Source organism: Rhea americana, unplaced genomic scaffold (assembly GCF_003343005.1).
Source record: "Rhea americana isolate MKP2758 unplaced genomic scaffold, rheAme1 scaffold_206, whole genome shotgun sequence".
Lineage (NCBI taxonomy): Eukaryota > Metazoa > Chordata > Aves > Rheiformes > Rheidae > Rhea > Rhea americana.
The window spans coordinates 409,807-434,440 of NW_028186217.1; the positions used below are offsets into that span (position 1 = coordinate 409,807).

General features: G+C 38.3%; 1 protein-coding gene across 5 annotated transcripts in view; it reads right to left on the reverse strand.

Annotated features, from left to right (window-relative positions):
* Positions 1-253: 253 nt before the first annotated feature.
* The window catches only part of PKP4 (plakophilin 4), an 82,217-nt gene continuing 57,836 nt past the window's right edge, over positions 254-24,634 (reverse strand). For all 5 annotated transcript variants that reach the window (XM_085304318.1, XM_085304316.1, XM_085304317.1 and 2 more), the window contains 11 exons: positions 14,090-14,273; positions 12,618-12,735; positions 11,930-12,121; positions 11,611-11,784; positions 10,519-10,669; positions 8,233-8,428; positions 6,299-6,383; positions 6,078-6,195; positions 3,216-3,347; positions 1,832-1,905; positions 254-1,232 (listed from right to left, as the gene is read on the reverse strand). In XM_085304318.1, the coding sequence (XP_085160444.1) occupies positions 987-1,232; positions 1,832-1,905; positions 3,216-3,347; positions 6,078-6,195; positions 6,299-6,383; positions 8,233-8,428; positions 10,519-10,669; positions 11,611-11,784; positions 11,930-12,121; positions 12,618-12,735; positions 14,090-14,273 (1,670 nt within the window). In that variant the 3' untranslated portion in view covers positions 254-986. The remainder of the gene's footprint in view (positions 1,233-1,831; positions 1,906-3,215; positions 3,348-6,077; positions 6,196-6,298; positions 6,384-8,232; positions 8,429-10,518; positions 10,670-11,610; positions 11,785-11,929; positions 12,122-12,617; positions 12,736-14,089; positions 14,274-24,634) is intronic.

Sequence of the window (24,634 nt, forward strand, 5' to 3'; positions counted from 1 at the left end):
CAGAGCAGTTCGTAAAATATCTTGGATTGCCCATATCAGAAGTAAAAATACTAGTCTAGGGCAAAAAAGAGGAAAGTGCGTAATTTCATGCTTTGGTATGCCAGCCTGAACAAATTGTAGAAAGCTAGAAAAATGGCCAAAATGGTTTTGATGTATTTAACCTGCTTATAACATACAATTTGACTTCACGTTCACTGTATTTGTTTCTGAATATCACACGCAGAAAATAAAAAGAAAATGAACAGGGAACAACTTTCCATGGATGAGATTTCCATATTTATTGTACTTCCATGTGCATAGAAAATGGCAGTGAAGTTTCTTATGAGAGAGGCAGGGAATGGGAATGGTGTAGATATACTGGACTGGACTTTGTGCTTCAGAATTACACTATCCATTAAAAAAAATCCTTTTTTAAATTTATAACACTTTCTTGGATTTTATTTTTTTTTATGATGTTTCAAATGTGTTTTAAAATGACACACTGCATTACAAATGATGGCACTTTTAACCAATGTGGCATTTCCATATTTACACCAACAAAATAAATTTACAAGACGTAATAGCATACAATCTTGACATTTAGTAATAGCAATAAAACCAGGGCATCCATTTTATTTTTTTCTGTACAAACTATCAGAACAAGACTTTTATTCACATTAAAAAAATCAGCTTTAATTTGCTCTGACCTACACACTTTCGAAATTCATTTTACTCAATTCTCAAACCTTTCATCACATCGCCCACACCCTCACCAGACTACAGGAGCTACAAGTAATTATACCTAACATCTACACAGAGCAAAAAAACTGCATCCCTTCCAGTTTTTCTTGCACCTTCCTCATAATTTCTCATTTAAAAAAAAAGAACTTCTTTGTTCCTTCTTTTATTTCACTTTCACATTTCATCATCAAAACAGCAAATGAGGCCATTCCACTTCTTCTCAAGCAAGATGAGAAATACACTGTTTATTTTTTTTTTCTTTAATGCTACACCCAGGAGTCAGGTGAACCTGGGTATTGTTCTGCTCTATAAGATCGTCTGGTGGAATAAAAGTCTACATAATTTGTGGTTGATTTCAGTCCATATTGTGTTGTGTAATCTGAAGTAGCAGGAAAGTGAACTCGATCATCAAAATATGGGTCTTCATAGCTATGTGGGGATTGCAAATATAACCTGTATGCATCATAGTTTTTTCTGTTGGTATCCTCTTGACTGTAGTACAATTGCTGATGCTGATACAAAAATGGAAAAAAAAAGATTCTTAAAAAATAATTAACAGAGAAAAGACTTGTTTCTCAAACTTACCTTTTTTGGAAAGGTGGTGTATGATGTGTGCAAATACAGCTGCACCAGTAATGTTAGTAGCATAGATTTTACCCTCCATGAAACACAACACGACATGTTTAAGTGAAACTAACAGCGGAAAGCCACCCTTAAGCCTCCCTGCATGACACCTTCTGGGTTCACGTGGAACCTAGTAACTGTCTAAAAGAAGTATTTTTAAAGCATACATAGACAGTACAGAGTCTGACTACTCACCCTCCTCCTCCCCCCCAAAAAAAAATTAAGCCAGGAGACTGGTTTTAGATCCAGCTATAACAAGAACACACTAAAATAAGTGTTCATAAAAATAAAATACACAGACAATAAACTAACAATTGCTAATGTCCTTCTAAGTACAGCAATCCCCAATAACAAATTAACTGTTATAGATAAATGCTATGAAAAGCTCCGATATTAAAAACTATACTCAAATTCCTTTAAATTCCGTTGAAACACTACATGCTGAATCCTTTAGCAATACCCTTTCAAAATAAAATTTTAAATTTACCTGTAATCGTCTATTTTGTTCTCTTGCTGGTGAGGAATAGGAACTGATGTAAATTGGTGAAGGTTTGCTGGAACCTGTGAGAAAATAGTTTATGGCATCAACGTTAATATTTATTACATTTTTAACCATTCTTTTTGCTTTTATTTTACCCATAGAAATAATATGGCACCCAAACAGTTAAGTTTGCAGATTTTGGTATCTACTCTCTAATAATTTAGTCATACAGGTAACAAAATACCATGAATACTGGCTAAACTGCACCTTGCACATTGTTACCAGAAGGTGCTTCCCCTTCAATCTGCGTATACAGCAATGTGGTTGAAGCTTTCTGAATACAGACTAGGAAGACAGAATCCACACAGCACTGGTAAACAAGAGCCTTCTCCTTTTCATTCTTACAATTTTACAAGAATAACTATTAACATTGGACCTGGGAAGACTCTCAAATGCTCTGAGAACCCAAAAGTGGAGTCCTAAAAGATAAACCATAGGCAAATGGAAAGCATTTGCCAGTATATTCAGTCATCTTTATGTAGTTACTAACTTAAAAAAACCAAAACAGTATGCAATTGTTCTCTCAGGATGGCTCATACAGACTGCCTTATATAGTTTATCATGCAACCTTTCTTTTCAAGTCTAATGCAATATTTTAAAGTGAAACAGAATATATACAGAAACAAAACATACACAAAACAAAATATATACAAATATATCTTAAAGATATCAGTTAACTGCTGCAGAATAAAAATAACATCTGATTAAAAAAAAAGCTTTATAAACAAGGCATCATGTGTTTTCTTGAAACACAGTGTTTTAACATACCAACAGTATGGACTGTTAAGTACTTATTAACCATATATCATGGTTAGTAAACAGTAGCATGAACTTTGTATCTAAAAACAACAATATAAAAAAATTCTTTCAGCAACAGTTTTTTTTTTCTTTCAAATATTCTTTCAAATAGCCTTTACAACAAGGAATTTGTTTCTCCTTGTTCACTGCCATCTCATGACTTATGTTGAATAGTATGGAAGAAAGGTGAAATCAAGTGTGAAGTCTTGGTATGTTTTTTGTAGTATTTATGAATAGGACTATAATAAAATGTTTTTCTCTAACAGTGTTAAATAAGATTAAATTTTCCAAGTACCTCTTATTTCCTAATATGCATACAAATCTCTTCTTATTCTGGTAATGTGTGCAATTTTAAAGAAGGTAGCGCAATGAAGACAGATGAATATCCTGCTGTGTTCCAAGTGCAGTGACTATTGTTGTTGAAAAACAACATTAAGCAACAGTAACAAGCCTGCTAATGCAACTGTCTGTATTGTGATTGTATAAACTCCTCCTATGAGAAATATTGACGTATTTCTAATAGGTATCTTACCAGTATATATGTCTTTATGTGTAATGACATCACCTTGGTTATTGTAATACTGCGTAGAAGGTTGTGTTCTATCGTATTCCAAGCGGGGCTCCCTAATTCCTAATAAAGCCGGGGATGAGGATGTGCTGCCAACTGATGAAAAAAGAAAGATAGATAATCAGTGTAGGCAATAAAAGCCTATAAAAATTTTTCAAACCTGATCTCCTCTTGCTTCTCCCCTCTCCTCTTCTATCTCCAAGGATTAGCAAATGATGGAGATGGATGGACTCACGCAATGGACTAAGCTAGTACCTAATTCTACCGGGATGAAGAACCCAAGTGACAAAAGCTATAAGCAATGAATCATCACATTATCATTTTATATTTTTATGGCAAGTCACTGGTACACAATGCTTACAACTGAAATGAGACCCTATCCCTCTGAGTTTGTATATGACATCCTGAAAAGTTTCTTTAGCATAGCACATTCAAATTGGAATGTAAACATTCACTTGTTTGCAATTAGAAGATAATAATCCTGCTAGCTTTTATGATTTTATGCAAGTTATCCTTAAATACAGTCTTTAAGTCCATCACATCAGCTGAGACATCAGAAAACTTTACAGTCGATCTGGCTGAAATGATCCATGTACACACACGTGTTATTGTTCTTTGATTAGCACGCAGAAGCGAACCTTGTGCTCCAGTGGGCTGGTAACCACTGTACAATCGTAACAATGGATTAACAATGGATTGCTTATTTGTTATCCTTACGGTGAATATAAAAATCTCTATTTTAGTTGCAACAAGTTTGTTCTGGTAAATCTTTTCTCTTTCACAGAGAACTCAACTGTTCTGTTAGCTTACACAGGCTCTACTTAACACAGGAGGAAAAATAATTTCTAAAAATTTTGCTTCAGTTGTTAATCAATGATACCATCTTCCAGTAGCTGGGCTCATTATGTTGTATCCCACAATTTGGTGTTACTATGGACAGTTAATTATTGGTAGTATCCTAGCACAATGATGGTTATAAAAAGCTAAATTGTATAATGTGTGTGCTAATAATGATCTGTCTGTAATCAAACGACTAACAAAGAAGAGCTATTATAGGCCAAGTGTAACTCTTCTACCACTCATCTGCTGTGCATAGTGTTATCTGCAAGGTTGCTGCCACAGCACTCTGAGGACACATTCTTTGCACGAAACTTCTACTTTACTAGTTTAAGCTTGGTCATGTTCTAGAACAGAAAAGCAGGCACTTATTGTTAGGATCTTTAAAGCAGCCCCTGAATGTTATGTTAGAGCTCCTTACCTTACCTTACTTCTTATTTGTCATCCACAGAAATAAAGCAATACAGTTCTACTAGCATATCTTGGGAGAGAAAACTCTGAGGTAAGAATTTGACAGCAGGTACGGAATATCCTTTTACAGGCTGGCAGAGTCTGGTCAGTTCCCTGAGCTGAAGCCCTATTTACTGGAATGTTGTTGGTTATTTTTAGAAGATTTTTTAGGTCTGGCTGTAGATATAGAGCTTAAGCAGTGCAAGATTTCAAGGTATAGTTGTGATGATAGTATGCGCAACTTGGCACGAAGTGTAAAAGTAAAAGCTATTTTCAGTATCGTGGTATTTGAATGACAAGGGTATATTTGGTCAGGAAAATTTCTCAGAATCCCAAAAGACTGAATTTTCACCCAAAAGGTGAAAACTGAAAATGGAACACAGTAAGACCAGAATAACAGTCATAAAAAATTGGTAAATGCAGTCTGCTATCATATGGCACTAGACAAAAACCCCCGCACTTTTGTACTCTGGTTGAGAGAAACTGAGAGCASGAGAGGTATGCTTTCTTCAACATCTTAGACACTACCTGTATACTGCTAATAGGAAAATGCATCCCTGTCTCAGTCCCTGTTTATTATCCCTGTCACAAAAGACTGCATGAGGGCTCCTAGTTCTTTTTGTGTGACAAAATAAGTAATTAAACAACAATATCGTAAGAACTGGCCACTTATTTCAGCAGTTAAAGTAAATATATATATATTTCTGAATAATTAGAGAGACTTGTTCACATAAAAATACAGGAGTAAATTGGATAAATCTAGTGCTAAACAAAGAATTTAGCCAGTCTTCTCCTGAGGATCTCAGTCCTAGCACTGGAGATGTTATAGGAACAAAGGGGAGGTTTTGTTTAAATGTCAATAAATGAGTCGGTAAGATCTGTGTATTTGGCTTATTTGCCTAATTTGGCATTATATTACCAGGAATGAAAATAGGTTTGTCCTTATTGGTGTGTTGCTCTCTATGCGATCAAGGTGCTATGAGGCTGCATCTGCAATACCAAGTCATGCTCCACAGGAGAGGCTTTGTAGTGGGAGACCGCTGGTGGCAGAGACCTGATGTCCACACTACGCATTCTGAGGATTTTACTTCAGAGTAGGTCTTATCTGGTCCCACAGACTGACTGTCCGTTAGCAGTTGAGTATCAGAGCAGTTATTAGCGCTCCGGAAGCACAACATCTGATTTAGTTTCATGTAAAGGGGATACAAATCACACATTCTGAGACTATTTGTACTTTGATTTGCACTGAGGAAGTGGGGAGATTTGCTTCAAAAGTGCTTCTTATCCAAAGTAAATGCTAATATCGAGACACCCACAAATCCTGTGGGATTTGAAGCCTGCCAACAATATCAGTTAAAGTAATACACTGTGAACGAAGCACTTGAGTAGTCTTGCTCATATATTTAAATACAAGGGGGAGAGAGCATGTTTTAGTCAGAGTAACAAGTAAACTGAAATGATCAGCGTTCAAAAAGAGGGATCCCAGGTACCCCAAGGGATGAAGCTCTTCAGTAAATCTTTTTACAGGCCTTGACTGACCTGACTGTATGACAGGTGACATCTGTTGGTTTGTTGTCGGTAAAGAAGGATGTGATTTGAATCTGTCCCGCTCTAGTGTTGACACTGGTGTAATAAAATGACTCTGATTCCATCCATCCTGTGGAGTGACAAGAAGAAGASAACATTAAAATAAATCGCTTTTCATTAAATTAAGAGTTTTGTGCAACTGCTTTCATGTGGATGCTAATTTTGAAATTTACCTTTTTATAAATGCTACGGAGGTCTCGGTATTGCCATAATGTATTCAGTACCTGGGCGGCTGCCTTGACCACTTTCAGTGAAGATCTAAGGAAACAATATTACAGTAGTACAAAGTATTCACCCCAAATAAAAATAAATAAATAAATAAAGAAAGAAGCAGCAGCTAAAAAGCTTCCTGAGCTACAGAGTATCATAAACCTTGGAGCTGTGAAGTGAGCCAAGTCATAGTCTCCGGGTCTCAGCAAATGCATGCCTGCACTGCAACAGTGTGATTACAGCTGAGTCAGCAGCCTTAAGAAAAAGGCTGGTGTATGGACATGGTTAGGCATGACAATCTTTGCCCTCTCTGGCCTAGAAATCTTCTCTTCAGGTCAACCGCATGAGAATTACAGACAGAAATTATGAGATAGCTATTGAAGGTGTCTGCAAAAATTAAAAATCTTGAACATTTTATTTAGCACATTTCATCAGAACTGCCATTACATACTTGCTTCACACTGGGTTTGTCTTTAACAAAACACCTATCCATTCCCAAGAGCAAAGCTGGGAAAAGAAGACTGCTCTATCTGTTATTATAAACAATATCATGTCACCTTTTTAAAGAGAAACAGTAGAAAACTTAGTAGTGGTACTGAAGGAGTGATTTGAAATTAAATGCCAGCATGGCATCTGTGGTAAATACGCCTTTTTCTGTCAGTGTGAAGATTCATCCAAATTCACCTTTTGAAATAAAAGACTGAAAAAAAATTCAGGTTGCAGTGTCAACCAATACAACGATATTTTGGTAAGATTTTAAATTTGCTTAGGGTACCCAATCCCCTCAAATTTCTCCATGTAGATGCACCTGTACACTGTATTTCAGCATCCAGGGAGAGACAAAGTCACGTAAGGGATCACTGTATTCAAGCCACATAAATCCTGCACATTCCAAATATAATCCATAATCTTAGATTTTGTTAAAGACGCGGCACATTTAATTCACACTGATCAACTTTTGTCATTGGAAATCCGTGTTTTCTCCCTTACCATCTTGTTGGAGACTGCAACAGTACCCCAGGCTGATAAGGTATCAGCTTCCTGCTATCCACAGAAAGGAGAACCGGGATTCCCCGGTTACGGAACAGTCCTGCAATTTGAGTCCTGTCAGATATGCTGGGGAGCTGGGGGCAGAGAGCTGTTGAGAGCCTGATGGGGTCTGTAGGGCTTTTCAGTCGTGACTTGGTTCCTGCAAGACTCAAGAGCCCTTAGGCGTTCCAGCTGCTTGACGCTCAGCTCTCCAGCTGTGGAAAGCCTTAGCAGCTCCGCGTAGGCACTGCGCCAGATCAAGCCCCGTGCTGAACCCAGCTACCTCCAACGTGCCAGGCCGTACGGCACAGGCACACCTGGATGACTCTGCAGAGAGTCACGGCTGCAGTCAGCGCTTGTTTTGCAAACCTATTCCAGAAAATCCCACTGGATAGACAAACTGCTCACAACCTACCAATTGGACAAGCCTGTTTTCATTAATAGCTGTTGCGATACATCCCTACAAAGGCGCTAATGTATTTTGACCTTAAAAAGCTCTAAATACTATTAATGTTATAGGTGTTCAGTTGAGAGGACAGGGTTTTTTATACCATTTTACATGATATCAATATTGCGTATCATTTTACATGATTTTATATTATTTTATCATTTATCATTTAATAGATTCTATTAACATGATTATTGTATGCAACTGTAAAAGCCTCCATAAGCTTTAGATAACACATTGTAAGAGAATGGCAGATAACAACTGCTTCTTGTGCCCCAGTAGGCTTCAGTAGCTACTCATCAACAGATGAGGACTACAAAAATAGATTCTTTTTCTATTCCRAAAGCCATTTCCCACATTCTTAAACATCTGAAATGTAATAGATAAACACTTCAGTTAAGAGGTTTGTTGCCCACTTGCCTGTCACCTCTTCCTTTTGTTATGTTCACCAGTTTTTCTATTCCTCCAGTATCAGCGAGGGCTTTGGCATTTTCCATGTTTTTGCTAGTGACCTCATGCAAAGCGCAGCAGATTGCTGCTACAGTCTCATCAGACAATATGCTTGGACCGTTGCCTCCAGGAAGTCGGTTCACCAGATCTCGCATAGCGTATTTACCTTTAAAAAACCATCAACAGAACCAAGTAAGAAAATTAATTTTGGTATTTAATATGTGTAATTCTAGTACTCATCACAAAATTGTATCTGAAAGCAATAAAAAGGAACATAGGATCAAAAAAAAAAAGGAAAACTTCCAAGAATCACATTTCACACAGAGGCAGGAGAGACTAGACATCAATTTTTCAAATAAATTATTTTTCTTCTGSCTTAAAAATGTGAAGAAATAAGTTGTATTTGTGTATTACAGCAGGATCATTTGGAAATGGGAATTATTTGGAGGAAGCAGAATTGTTCAAGGAAAAATACTACATTATTCCTTATGACTGAAGAGGTGGTGTACGTTCCTAGGGTATTTATGGGAGGGTTAAAAAAATCCTTAAAGTAGTTTGTTTTTCTTCCAGACATTCTGTTTACCTTAATTGTCACCTACAAGAGATCAGATCTCATTTCTGTCAGATTTCAGTTACTGACGGATGCACAGGAATAATCACAAAGAAAACAAAGGAAATTAACTAAAGCTAGAGTAAATATTTTTCTTATGTTTCGGCTGTGTTGATAATGCAATGATTATTAATTGATTTTATTGAAGATGTTTGTATGAAACAGTGAATAATGAACAAGCTTCATGCAAAGCTGTTACCTATCTATTTGCATTATATGCTCACGRAAATCCTTGGCAAACAAAAGGAACTCCTTTCTATACCTACTGGAAAACGATCGCACATACTTCAAATACAGTAGTGCTCTGTCCTTGCTCGTCTTTTAGCAAGATCACCAACAGATGTTTGCACATACCAATTTTTAGTGTTACTTATTAGACTCACTGACCTCTACTCTGAAATAACTTCATTTTCTTCAGAGTTTAGACCACCTAAACTCATTATCCCTACCCTTACCAACTGTGGTGAAGTCACACCAAATTGGTAACTGGCACAGTAGTTTATGACTCCCTTCATATCTCAAAATGTTTTGTACAAACGTTGATTTTGCAGTCTATCTGGATAGCAAGTAATTCTAGGCTTTGATAGGGAGAGGGAAGGTGGAGGTGCATTCCTGAACTCAAAACGTCTGCCAGAAAGGAAAAAAAAGTCCTGAAAAGAAAATGTCACTTGGGTATTACCTGTATGGAGCAGGTGTTATAGAACATAACATTTAAAATAATTCCTTGTTGACAGAACACATACTTTGCAGGAAAGTATGCTCTGAGAAGCTTCAGAAATAAATAACGAAACTCTTTTCAGCTGTATTTGTTTTTCAGAATAACTATATTCTTATCTGCACAAATAGTTCTTACACATTTATCACATTAGTTTAAAACAGAAAACACTTCTATAACAGAAATCAAACTTCTCTATGCCATGACATATGTTAGTACATTTAGGCTACATCAGTCTTAAGCTGAGGGTGAGGCATGTTCAGCACTCATTATAACAGATTATTCCTGACCAAGGAAGGACAAATGTTTACGTATTTTTGGGGAAAAATGCTAGATGAGAAAGGCACAGATGAGTGCTTCTAAGTATTAAATATTAAAATATATGAAAGGAAATCAGTAAGTTTTTCTAGCAAGCACCCTTGTTGATTATTTAATTCAGCAAAGGCACATATATACTGCCCTACACCTGTTCTTTGGTGGAATTACTTTACTATGAAGGGTTTCTTCCCTCACCCTACCTAGTACTGTTAAATAAAATATTTACTGGTGTACAGCAGAACTGTCATATCCTCTTACAATAAGCAAGGAACCTGGAAACTCTCTAAGAAGGTTACCGTTTAGCTCCAAGGAAGTGGAGTTGTTCTCTATGATATTTTGTATTGATGATTTCCTGTCTGGTTAAGTTTAGCTGACGTGACTTCAATCTGCTGCAAAGAGACTTCTACTCAAGATGGCTAAAGGCAAACCAAAAATACAACATTACTCTGAAAAACTACTGCTGTCAAAAAGATTAATTTCTGTGACACAAGTGACATAGAATAGTAAAATCATTTATGCTATTTCTATTGGTAGAATCTCACCCTAGTATTTTTTCAATATAAGGTCTGACACGTTGGTAACCTTGCCAGCTTCAGTACGGTTCCGTACTCACCAATAAGCTCCTTGTTACGAACGTCTAATGCCATATTCCTTAAGGCAGTGGCCACGGAAGAAACAACTCTGTCGTTATCCATTCTCAGCAGTTCCACGAGGATTGGCAGTCCTTTTTCTTTTCTGACAGCAGCTCGAATGTATGCTGCAAACTGTAATAAAACTACAGTTACTCACAAACCTGCTACAATATTCTAACAGATACTATCTCTCACAATATTGTAATTCTTAAGTATTTTAGGGGGGACATTTTCCAAAGGGATAAGAAGTTAAATGCAAATCTTTTCTCTTACTACAGAGGATTGGCTCTTCCCTGTTGTTAGCTCAGGATACAGAACAATAGTTTAAAAAGATGAGCTAATAGACAAAATATCTTAACAGATGACATAATTTACTAAAGCAGGAATAGTATTCTAAGCAAAAAGACTAATTTTAAAATAGTCATAAAATGAAAAGTCTCAGCTGTGTTTCAACAGCAAAGGAAGCAATTAACTTTTTTTTAAATCTCTAACAAATACATTAAATTAGTAAGGAGTTCTCATATGGTGCTTTTGCAACATACTGTATGCAAGGGCTAAAAGCAAGAATATATGAAAATAAATTATAAAATAATGAAACAAATAGAAACAATCTATTTATGCCAATAAGTGGTTAGTTAGTAAGTATTAAGTAACACAGTCTTCATTCTTGTGGAGTGTTAACATTGCATATTATATATTTGTATTTGGACTGGCCTTACTTTGGCAGTACCTTCCCACTAAAATTCACAGCTAGATTTTTTTTAAACTCTAATGTGCTTTCACTGTTTGTTTAAAATAAACTGTACTGATGTCAAAGCCAGTTTCCAGACTGCTCTTCTTGCCTACCATCTTTGGTTTTGATTCACACTGTGGAAGTAACATTTCTGCAATGTATAAGCAGTAATGATACATGCTGGAGAGAAATGCTGTTATGCAGACTAGAAAATTATTACATGTTCCCTCCTAAACTCATTCCAGTATCCTTTTGAAAGCAAACAGCTGAGGTGCAACTACAGGAGGAATAATAGGAATTCAGACACCCCGAGAATTATGAAGTGGTTGTTAAACATCACCTTCCAGTTGCCAGCAGAAAGATTCTGGAGGGATCCCGCGGAGCCCTCTAGAGTAGCTGGATTGGAGCTTTCTGCGAGAAGCGTTAGGTATGGTTTTACCACAGATGGGTGCCATAGCATTTCCACCCCTTTAGGAGATTTGGAGAATCCTGGTATAGGGCCAACTCCATCCCACTGAGAAATGAACAGGCATTTTTGAGTACATTAAACCTCTATATTTTTATTCAAAATATGACAATTTTTGTCCAAGCCTCCCTTTTTTTTTTTTAATCATTGGCTACACAACAGTTGATACATTTGTACAAAGAAAAAGGCAAACCTGATCCTCCTGTGATGCTTTTTTTTTCTTCTTTTTCTTTTTCCCCCAGCAACTTGGCTCTGAATCTTTGCTAGGTGATTCTTTACCTAACAAGTCATCCAATTCATTAATGCCCAGCAGACGTGCCTGAGGTACCTCCAGTTCTAAACGATACGAAAGGTTTCTCAAGGTACACACACAGTTTTCCACTGTCTGAAACCAAAGCATAAAGTTGTCATGTAATTAGTCACCTTCTCACATAGTGATACAGCAAAAATCAAACAAATTAAGCAAAGATGAAAAGGCATCTGGATGAAAAGGCATCAAATTCTAATTCTGAGCCTCAGGCATCACTACTTCTGTTTATTCGGGAAAACTGGAATGTCTCTGCTAATATCCCCAGTTATTAAAATATTGGTAAAAGTCATCTCTGCTGTAGTGACTTGTTTTTTGATATTTTGAAAACAAAAAGCACTAGTGCTTACTATTTTATCAAGGAATGAATACTTCAACATTGTCAAAAATGTAAAGCACAGAACTAGTTAATTTGTGTTATGCAACAGAATTTGACTGTGCATGAATAACTTCAGGTTGGGAAAAACTAGTCAAGCTAAGCACATCACAGTGCTAAATTACACTATACAAACCTCAAAAGATCGTATCAGACATATAGTTTGGTACTAAAAATCACGTAAGAGTATGCACGCACCTTGCTGTCATAATCTGACGTGTTCACACATGTATGGATCACATATAGCAGTGAATCAACCAGCCCTTCGCAGGACCTCATTTGTTTTCGGGCTTCTTCACCTGCAGAGCTTAGATTCCTAAAGGGTTGAAAAGAGCAGAATGGACATATATGTATATCTGTGAATGCACTATGTACCACATTTTATTGAGTAGTTTGCAGAAGTCTTTTATACTTGGTACTTGACTTTGGAAAGTTAAAAGTAAACATACCATTTGGTGCAACAACCTCCTCCCATCCCCATATACTCTTCATAAAAGATAAACATAATTTAAACTAATTTTAAGATAGAAGTGATTCATTGATAAAACTAACCATAAACAAAAATCTCTTTCCCACCAACTTTCCATTCTAAGCCTTCTCAGCTGTCTTAACACAACTCTCGGGTTTGTGTCCACTGCAGAACAGATCACTAAACTTGTCTGAGTTAAAAATATCCTTTGCTGCCTCTTTTAAAACCCAGGTAAGCTCAGTGATCTGTTCTACAGTGCAGTCTGGTTGACACTTGTCAGACTGATACTTAGACAGATGCATAAATATATAAATGAGGATGCTGGGAAAGGAAAAGGCTGCAGCATGCGTAAGAATACGCAGCAAAGGATGCAAACGAGCATCTGCCTCCAAGGCCGCAAGAGCCGCTGCCAGACGGGGATCGGGTGCCCGTTAGGAGGGCACCGCGGCTGAGAAGAGCTGCGACCCCCACGCAGGGCTGCTCGCTCCCCTGCGCTGCACTAGCACGATGGTGATCGACCGCAGTGCCAAACTTGTCACCTTGAAAAATAACCCCATGACCAAAAAAGAGGAGTAGCTTATGAAAATATTCTGGAGTTTAGAAAGGTCACCAGCAAATAAAAAGCAATCCCATTTTGCGTATTTAAACACAGTGGCCTTACTCTGCTATTTAATGGAACACAACTTGAAATCCAGTGAATTAAAATGATAACCCAACCTACAAATAAACACAAATTGTTCATATATTACTCCTTGTCCTTGAATTTTCTTTCCTGATATTGTAGTTTTGCATTTTATTGTTTTGAAGAATACTTTTTTCTACTTATTGCTGTCTGAGAAATCTGCAAAAGGAATAATCAAACATTTCTTTACTGATACGCACACATATACATACAGAGTTTTTTTTTAATGTATACAGCAATAAAGAATCACCAAATGCACTTTTTTCTTCTAAATAACTGTCATGAGCCATACAGATCACAGCAATTAATGACATAATAGGTAACATCTCCCAGTGTCTAACTTTGTCATATTCTTCTAATATAAAAAAAAAACAGATACAAAACTTGTCTGCATGGTAGAACTAAATGGAACGTACAGAATGTAACAGCTGTCTTTTTTAAAGTTATCGATAAAAAGAATCTGTCTGATAACACAGTTCCTCTGTAAGAAGAAATCTTCTGTAACAAACAGTAAATTACCTCAGGCATCCAGTAGTATTGCGCAGAACTAGGGAAGTCTGAAATTTAATTTTATGATCGTCGTCGAAGGAAGAACTGTTCCACCCGGAGTGGGGCACTATCACAGTGTTGGTCAGCATGGACAGAGCGTCTCTGATGATCGTCATCTTCACAGCGTCGCACGAGGACAAGTTCCAGAGAACCCCTTAGGGAAGGATTGCATTGCGGCAACATCAGCAAAGACTCAACAGGGTTTTCTACACACAGCAATCACAAGGCAGCACTAACAACTTAAGAAATACCACTTTAAACAGGAGAAAAATAAATTTATATATGCATAGCCAAAAAAAAATTAGTTAGTCTGCAACACAACTTTTATGTGCCAACAGCATTGACCAATAAGCAGACAGCAAACCTATCATTAAAAGATTCACTTTAGACTTGAAGTAATACTTTGTAGACTTCAGGTTACAATTTATTCAATAACATCCAGTTTGGCTGTCTCATGGGGATGTAAACTCTCTGATGAAAGAGTTGGAACGTGAAATAACAATCAGAACAAACTTAATAGATCAGCAGCTATGTGTCCTACCATACTGAGAAAGAAAATCTGCATATTAGTTAGTAAATAGTCTCTTCTCTTCTTCAAGGTAAACTAGCCCACAGAAACATGCACTGATTTGACAGGAGAATTTCCTTCCTTTCTTGCTTGAGGAACAGCTCATTCTGCTTTATCCTGGGGTGCATCAGGAAGAGTGCTGCCAGCAGGTCGAGGGAGGTGATCCTGCCGCTCTACTCAGCCCTGGTGAGGCCACACTGGGAGCACTGCATCCAGATCTGGGCTCCCCAGTACAAGAGAGACATGGAGCTAGCGGAGAGGGTCCAGCATAGGGCTACAAAGATCATCAGAGGGCTGGGGCACCTGCTCTGTGAGGAACGGCTGCGAGAGCTGGGGCTGTTTAGCCTGGAGAAGAGAAGACTGAGAGGGGATCTTACCAAGGCCTACAAATACCTTAAGGGAGGTTGTCAAGGGGATGGGGCTGGACTCTTTTCAGTGGTGCCCAGCGACAGGACAAGAGGCAACAGGCACAAACTGAACCACAGGAAGTTCCATCTGAATATAAGGAAGAACCTCTTTACTGTGAGGGTGACAGAGCACTAGAGCAGGTTGCCCTGAGAGGTTGTGGAGTCTCCTYCTCTGGAGATACCCAAAACCAGCCTGGATGCAACCCTGTCTAACATGCTCTGGGTGACCCTGCTTGAGCAGGGGTGTTGGACTAGACGATCTCCCAGAGGTTCCCTTCCAACCTCAACCATTCTGTGATTCTGCTATCTGACAAGAGAGGAGAAGCCCCCACTGCACTATTGGAATCCAGATGTATGTTCCCTATAAGCGCTCAGATTTGTCTCATTTTGCAAAGCACCTTTCCATTGTCCTGAAACCTGTACTTCAAGGTCACTACATCTCTCTAATGCTAATATTTTTCTTAGATATTCCAAGACAAGAATCCCATACTGACAACTCCCTGTAACGGAAAGGAAAAAAAATGTAACTTTTTGTAGCATGACAGACAAATGCCAGATCATATTCTTTGAGGGCAAAGACAGACAGAGAGACCAACAGAGACACCGAGCATGCTGTAAACTCTAAAATCTTATCAAGTAAAACTCAGGACTACAACTTAAATGTATGCACTTAAAAATACTGCTTATAAACCACAGGTGAAAAATGAGACAGAGCTGTATTGCCTAACTCTGCACAGTCTACCCTGAATGCAGTCTCATTTAATAGTGTGCACAAGTTGCTAGCAACATGTACAAACTGCTTGTTTCCCTGCGTTTATCAGTATTACTGTAACATCTGCTAGGACCTTCAGTGTGAGCTGGTGTAGACTTATGCTACAGCAGACACTTCTGCTCCTAGAGGGGTCGCTACTGGATTTGCCAGAGTAGTTCAGCATACAACTTAACGTAAAACAAAAAGCGAAAGTCATTTACTACTAACTCGAGGTTTATTGATGCCTGCCATATGCAGCACATCCACCCTGACGGCATGTGTGTGCATGGCCACGCCAATGGCACTGAGGGCAGCAGCAGTGCTGCTTCCCGACCGTGCAGGGCTTGAGTGGTGCTTGGTGCAACTGCTGCGCTCCTTCGCAGGGCAAACTCCCAGCGCAGAAAGGAAAGCGAAGGTGTGAACGCACGTGCGGACAGGAGAAATATCTCAAAACAGGCTAGCTGTTGGTAGGTGACCTTCATCCTCTGAGTAGCTGCTCCTGTGGACATTCGCTCTATGGGTGACGGCCAGCAGTAACCCCCTCGCTTGTGGAGGAAGCCACTACGGCAGCTGCGACTGCTCTGCTAAATGTGTCACACGCTGTACTTCAGGCCATGGTACAGTCTTCAGTGGAAATGCAGTTGCAACTTGGCAGCTAAGTCTCAAAAATAAAAATGCTCCTTACAGATGCCACTGAAGCTGCCTGTGCTCTGGGAGAACATGCCCCATCCCCAGGGGTATTTTTACTTGGCTATCTCATCTGTCCTAGCCAGCTGGCACTCTGAGATGAGACAGAGGCATCTATCAGAAGAAAAGAAGAAGCCTTTTTCTGAACTCTCCTTCCTGTTCAGAACAGGGCAAGAACATCTGATTTCCAAATTGTGAGAGATTCTTCAAACCTGAAAGGAAGAGGTTTGGGAAAGGGAAGAAACAGATTAATATCCTGATTTATATGAGACTCAGAGGTTAAAGTTACAAAAGATTTAAAGGGAACACGAAAGATTTAAAGGGAAAGATTTAAAAAGGAACATGGAAGAAGGCAAAATTCTCAAGAAAGAGAAAGATCGTATAAACTGGAAATCTCTTCAACTTTCCAGGCAGAATTAACAGCCAAAAGAAAGACCATTTTCACTGAAGAATGAAAGAGCAAAAATTAAATGAGAAGAAACCAATTCTATGGCTAAAASATCATCAGTGTCTTACAAATGCAAAGTCTTGTGGAAAAATTTCTCAAAAATGATGATAAAGGTGGAATGGGAGATGGATAGTAGCCCACAAGGAGAGTTTCCAGTAATAAGGTCCCAGGTGTGTGACATGACAAGTGGATCCTGGATCCTGTGCAATGTGGAAAGCCAGGCAGAGGRAAACGTTCCGAGATGAGCAAGGGAAGGGTGATATGTTTTTGTTTCTTCAGTGATAAATGCAGCCAGGTGGCCTGCACTGATACTATCGCTTTCTTGCCTACTTTCTAATTTTATGTCTGGCATAATAGACATTTTGTGCAGAGTTGAACACCCCAAAACTGATGTAAAGAGGCTACAGCAAAATTATTCTTGGAAGCTCTAGCCGGAAGTATAAAATCTCATATTCACCAATACCCAAAGAAAGTTTCTGTCAATCTTCTGCCCTTCAGCAGAACTCTCCAGTTCACCACCTTGTTGCGTGGATTCTTCTACTAAAACATTCAACTACAAAAATACATTTGAGATCAGACAGACATATCTAGCTTTGTTGATAATTTAATATGCTACATATTGCATTTAATAATCTCTTTCAACATGAGGCAGCTTAAAATTCATCTAAATTCTCAACAGATAGTAATGTTTCATGATAAAAACTTGTAATTTTTTCCTCACATACAATATTTTACTAACTGCAAATTGGTATAGCTGTGTAAACYGAGCAAAAAATATTAAATGCTACTAAAATTGCTACTATAAATCATAGGCCAAACTCAGTTTGCCTAGATCTTGAACACTTAGTTTTCTTTTAATTAAACGAATTATTGGGGGGAAGGCAGAGGGGCATGACCAGAGCAAGACAGTAAAAGATTTTAATACAGTCACATGAAAATAAGAAAGAAAGAGCTCTTCTTTTCCGCAGCAAACCCCAGGCTCCCGGAGTTTACCTCCACACAAAGGAGAGGGGGTTTGTGGCCCTCGGAGGCCACTGCACCCATCAATAGTCAGAGGCAGCTTTGTCTCTACGTGCCTGCTCCTCTCTGTTCTGCTGGAGCTGGTCACAGGCCCTTTGATCATGCGTCCCATTACGCTTCCAGAAAGAACTATATCCCATCTGTTTAGGAGCTCTCATATTTTTAGACTTCCAGTTTCAAAACTGTTTAATTTTCTGCTGATGCTTCTAAGATTTTGGTTCAATCTTTTCTCCAAAATTCCTTCTTGTATCCACTGCCTGGTTACCTTTTGAACACCTATTTCGCAGAAGTATTTTTTCTGTGAAAACCGTGCATTTCATTCCAGTACCTCAACATATAACAAGATACTCCACTAATATATAACAGCTAAAAAAATGAGTATGTCCTTCACAGTCTCATAGTCCTGAGAAACTAAAGATGAAAAAATTACTGCAATGGACGCTTCACATGTTAAAATGTTCAGAGATAACCGATGTTAAATTTTAATACTATCATACAGACATTTTTAGAGAGATGAAGAAAAATATAACTTCTCTTCAGTGTCTGTACAATGAGACTTCCAGCAAGACAGACAACTGACATATAAACTGGGAAAGGGGGGAAAGAAGTCTCTAAAGTAAGTTGGAAGCATGTTACAAAAGATTTGAGAGCAATCTTCATAAATTACCTGTGGCTTCCAAGTTAGTACTGCATCAAATTTTCACACTCAAAATAAGCTGTTTACTTATTCTATAGGTTTAACAGCTTGATTACATAAAGCCATTTCAATACATATGCAATTTCATATCATAAATATCTTCTGTGACTCTATGCTTTCACTAAAGAGAAGTTCTTCACAGAAACCTAACATTGAGAAATCTAAGTGCTTCACTGGCCTGCAGCATGACACTTCTGAGATTGTATTTCATGCAGTTTGTGATTCATTCTAGAAATTAATCTCAAGTAAACTCTCTCCCCCAACATCTGTTGTTAAAGCAAGTTATGTAAGAGAAATAAATTCTATACTGAGTCTCAGACTACTACTAGATATTAAATTGTCTACAGTTACATAACACATGAGAAAACAGCTTACTTGATTTTACATGACCTTGCTTTGAAAAAACTACTGCATGTTTATTCACATAGAGGTGAATCTCCCCGTCCTGCTCAATGTGCCTGCCTCTAGATATTTAAGCTTGTGAAAAAGCTGGAGGAGCTGGGTAGCAAAGCCCTGACACACCAAGGCAGCAAAGGACGATGTGTTACACACGTGGGTGCTCGGCCCTGCAGTCCGCAGCCCTCGTCGGATTCATGAGGGTACCCGTGGCACGTACCGTGTCCCACCCCGCAGGCACGACCGCCTGCCGTAGTGCAACGGGGACACCACCACTCGGCTGCTTGCGAAGAAGCTGGAGGGGAGCCACCAGCAGTATCTTTCTTCCTACGTGGGCAMCCTGGTCCAGAGCAAACAGACTGGGGAAAGGACCTCCCTGCCTCACTGTCCCTCCAAGGGGCTGCTGGAAGTCTGGCAAGTATCACCTCTTCCGCAAGGCTTAGCCTGCGAGCGATCACAGAAAGCAAGTCACTGGAGTTCCCTGGAGTAACTCCCAAAAGCTGCCCGAAGGCTCAACTCTCTTTAGAAGGCAGATTGTTTAAGTGATTAATAACTTATTCCCCTGTGATCATTATCTGAATGCAGAAGCTTTCATCAGGACACTTCATTTGCTAATTTGGAAGACGCCTTCAGACATTTATTTTATGAAGGCAAAATAAAACTTTATTATGTCTTTAGTCTTTATTTTGAAGATGAGAATATGATCTGATTATTTATAGAATACTTKTTTTAAGATATTGGGACCACATTTAGTACTTACTAGAAATAAACCCTGAGGGCAAAGGCAGTTACAGTTTGGGAAGTTTCCTTCCCAAAGGATGTGCTCCTTCCTTTCCAAAATAAGGAAATGGTGGTAGGAGCTGGCATGAGGAGCTGTATTAAGGTAAGCTGTGAGAGACTCCTGGGATTAAGTGACACACAAAACTGTACTGTAAAGAGGAATGCCTTTTTATCCCTCACTGCTGCGAAGGAACACTTAAAAGTAAGTATAAGTGTTACAGAATCATCTGCCCAAACCCAAAGAGGCAGCCCAAACTGCAGCTAAAGGACGGGTTTCCACAGCTCGAATTTCCAGGGCTGCGAGCTGCACGTGCCCCGCTGTGGGGCCGGGCGCATCCCTTCAGCGCAGCACAGGAGAAGGACCCGCCGCCGTTTCCTGCCTGAACACGGTAATTTGTCATGCAGGAGTGGATTCAGCAGTACAAGTGCAAGGAAAATAAAATCTGTAAGCTTTGCAGAACAGTTTAACATATCACATGAAAGAGTTTTTGTAGTGGTAATAAACGAGGTGCTCTTTGTTTTCTTTTTGGTCAGGGATATCTTTACTTGCCCTATATTTGCCCGAAATTCTGAYCCTTGCAGCTCTCACGGTGATGACTGTTCTAAACTTACATTTCTGTGTACATCGTCTAATGTAATCCTACTCAGGAAACGAGGATAAATAGCACGATRAAGTTGAGAGACTTATCTGCAGGAAAATTTGCAGTTGCTGTCATTGGCTGCTTTGTTACTAGCAATAGTTGGACATTTCTGCCATAGAGTGTGTTTCTTCAGACCGACACAGAGAATGTACCTTAATGTTTGCCCCTAAGGTGACAAGAACATGAATCTTTAACAAACACGCATAATGCAGTCTCCAAAGTTCTAGCTGATCACTTACGTTGATCAGATTTTAAGAATAAAAATAAAAACATTTAAGAWGTATGTCTTCCTCCTGAAAACCTAAGAAACGTTGCTTGTCATATTTAAGATTATCTAGTTTAGCAAAAACCTAGATGTCTGCCTCTGATAAAATAATTTAAAATATTTCTTAAGTACAAAAAATAATGAAAACATATGTAACACTGATTTAATTGTAGATAAAATGCTTTTAAATAGCTAAGATGTAAGAGATGCAATAAAATACAGCACTCATATCAAGCTATGCAAACAACATTGATGAACCAGAATGTTTTTCTCTGGATTGGCTGAACAGGAGAGAAAAAAATAATTTAAAAGGTACAGAATGAGGAAAGTACAATAAAAATGCTCAACACATTATTCGGAGGTATAATTTCAGTTAAAAGGCTTAGATACAAGCCTTATATAACATCAGGTACAAATAGAATCAATATAAAAATCTAAATAGCATTAAGAAAAGATTTCTAAAGGAAAGTGTATAGGCTTATGCACTAGATTTTGTTTTTCAGTAGATTTCAGATACACATTTTAGGTATACATTGGAGTCCCAGCAACAGCAGGTAAGTCCTTTCACATAGCCAACAGAAGTCACTCTCTGAAGTATTTTAGAGACCCCTCTCCTTTTTCCAATCCCCTTCTGAAAGAATTCTTAGAATTGATACAGCATCACAAATTAGGCATTAGACAGACATTAGGCATTAGATGCAGGTAATCATGCAGGTAAAACCTGTGGCTAAGTCCAGGATAAGCCCAAAGTCCTCAACTAGAGGACTTGGGAAGAACACCAACAGTCGAAAATACTGAACAGCCTGCTGAAGCCGGCCAGAGGGATGCCTTTGTGCTGTGCCTCCCATCTGCCACCTTCCTTGGCGTAATGATGCTTGCAGACAACAGAGGTTGCGATCAGGATTCAACTAGAGGTCTTTGAAGTTGTTTTGGGGCCTGGATAATTTAATAGAATACGCAACCAAGGACAGTATCAGCCAGTGGCAGCTGATAAAAGTATGTGCGACCTTGCAGTTAGGAAGTGACTACCAGTCATAACCCTCCAAACACAATATCATAACTTGCACTTTGTCCATATTTCTGATTTTTTAGATTGAAGGCTGTACCACTTTGTGAAAAATTCTTAAATGATTTAGATCCCATCCTTGAACCTGATGAGTTAAAGCCAAATAACTCTGATGATCTAATATAAAYTCTAGTCTAGCAACAGAAAAAACAGGATTGCCTTAAAGTTTTTTGTGCAAAACACTATAGATGTGGGTGCTTAAAAGGAGCAGAGGTCAACCAGACTAAAGAAACCGGCATATAAAATACTGCATCAAAGAGTTTGGTTGAACAGCTTCCTTCTACAGGTTGAGTCAGCTTCTTGTTCTAAAGGTCCTGGCCTCTGATGCCAAGATTCTAATCAAACTCTTCAAGCAAGCCTTATTGACTATAACCGATCATGTTTCTCCCTAATTTAAAAGGCACATATAGACGTGAAATTTCCACAAACTGGAATGGAGCAGAAACAGACACACAAGTCTAGAACACTACATTTCAGTGACTGAATTTTTTTGTTTGTTGTTTTTTCTGTGTGTTCTTTTTTTTAAGAATTCCAAAGATATTTAGAGAAAAAAAATGGAGATATGGATTCTTCCTAAGAAGAAAATGAGTATTAAAAAGATAAGATAAGATTCTGGAAGAATATAGTCTTCTTTTCAGTCTTCACATTTATCTCACTTTACTCAGAACTTACGTGGAGTTGCAGATATCTGTGATGAGGAAACATCTGCCAGTTGGGTCCAGAGATCAAACTCTGTATGACAGCTATGATGCTACCTGCAACACCAGTGCGTGCTGGAAACAACAGCTGATCTAACTGTAAATAGACAAACTGGGTGAGTTTCTGTGGGGATGACATACACGCCTTGTGTTAACTTGCATGACGTGCCAAAAATTATGCAGAAACAGAAAAGACCTCAAGGCTTAGACAGCAGAGATCCTATTTTCTTTTGCAAATGCAGTCTAGAGAAGGTGATATGCAAAAGTAAAAAAGGCTTAATCTCTGAAGAATGAAAAGAAAAAAAAAMCAGAATTTGGAACATCTAGTAAAAATGGGTAGTTTGGAATCATTACTTTTAAAGACAAAACTTCATACTGTTGCATTTAGTGATTTCAATTGTTTTTATCAAATCCCAGAGCTGTTCAAACCAAATAGTAACAGTCTGCTTTTATATGCTGCATAATGCACATAGAATTGCTCAGGAGTAATATATTCAAGCATTCAAGCTGATGGTCTTCTGTATAATTAAAAAAAAATATTTAAAACTCCACTGACTGACTTGCAGATTAATAAATGCAGTAGGCTTTATCTCTTACATTAAGGTATRGAAAAAGATTGGTATTATAATAGCACAAATGCAGAGCTCTAGTTTACTGACTCTACAAAAGACGGCATCAGCTGAAAGCTAAYAGTGATGCAGATAAGTCATAGTAGAAACTGACAATGAAGTAGATAAGATAAAACAACCGATCTCACCAAAACACAGAAGTACGAAACTAATGTATACGAAATTTCACTGACCCTTTTCCTTCCTTTATGAGGCCAGACACATGGAATGCAGAAAACTGTGCAACAGCAGCATATGATATATAATAAAAAATAATATAAAAATCAATAGCATGCTACCTGGAATTTCTCAAATTTAGAACAGCTTTGCTGTCACAGACTGTAAGCATCTCATGAAAGGGAAGGTTTTGTTTTTGCTGTTTTTTTTAAAGGTCATTGCCTATCACAGTGATGCTACTTGAAGTCTTGGGACACTGTTGCAAGGAAAATAACAATTCCACTTGTTTGAGATTTCATTTTATAGCAGCATACAGAAACATTAAGCCTGGTTGTATCAAATGCCACGTACTTCACTTGCAAATCATCACTTTTGTTCACAATAAATAATTTTATGATTCTATGATTTTCTATCTATTTCTGGGCTGGACTTGGACAAGATTGGTCACCTTCATTACAGGAAGAATTAAGCAAGCAAGTCAAACTATTTCCCGTTTAGATCTTATAGCCAACTTTGTTGACAGTTGCTGGAGTTACCAGAAGAACTGCAATCTGTAAACAGAAGTTTGGTTCTATCCTTCTCACTGCTCGTCAAAAGTAAGTTGGAACCTGATGGGTTTGCTGGTCATTAATGGCCCTGTAGGGTCTATGGGGACCCTACAGAGGGTCTCCTTAACCAAGAGAAGTATTACACGGGAAATATCTCCTACCATCTCCTTGCCTCTAGCATTTCCTTCTCAGGGAAAAATAGTAAGATGATTGTAAATTGACTGTTCTGATATACAAAATGTTTCAACATTAATTCATAATCCTTCTGGACTTGGATTTACAACAATACAATGCAAAATTGGCCTTTTGCAACAGATAAAAATGAGGATTCAGGATAATTAAGAAACACCATCCCTCAGATTCAGGAGCCAATTTTATTACCATAAGGGGTTCTTTGGTTGGTTTGTTTTTACTGATTACAGGTTCCATTTTGAATTGGGTATATTAGTGATGCAGTTTCAGCATCTGTAATAGGATTTTAAATAAATGCTCTGTCTAGAAAATCCCTTATGTGATAGCACTGCAAAGCTTTATTTTCTTACCTAATTCAGAAAATATGTAAAATGTAGTTAGACAGCAATTTTGTTAAGTCTAGGAGACATCCTGATGGGTGCATGTATCATCAGGTATCCTGACGCATGCATGATGCATGCATCTCCAGATAACAGCATTAGCTTTTTAAAGTCAACTATTTGTGGCATCTTTTGAATTACCAATGGCAAAGAACACTTTCTCCTCTGTATCCAGCCATGTCTTTT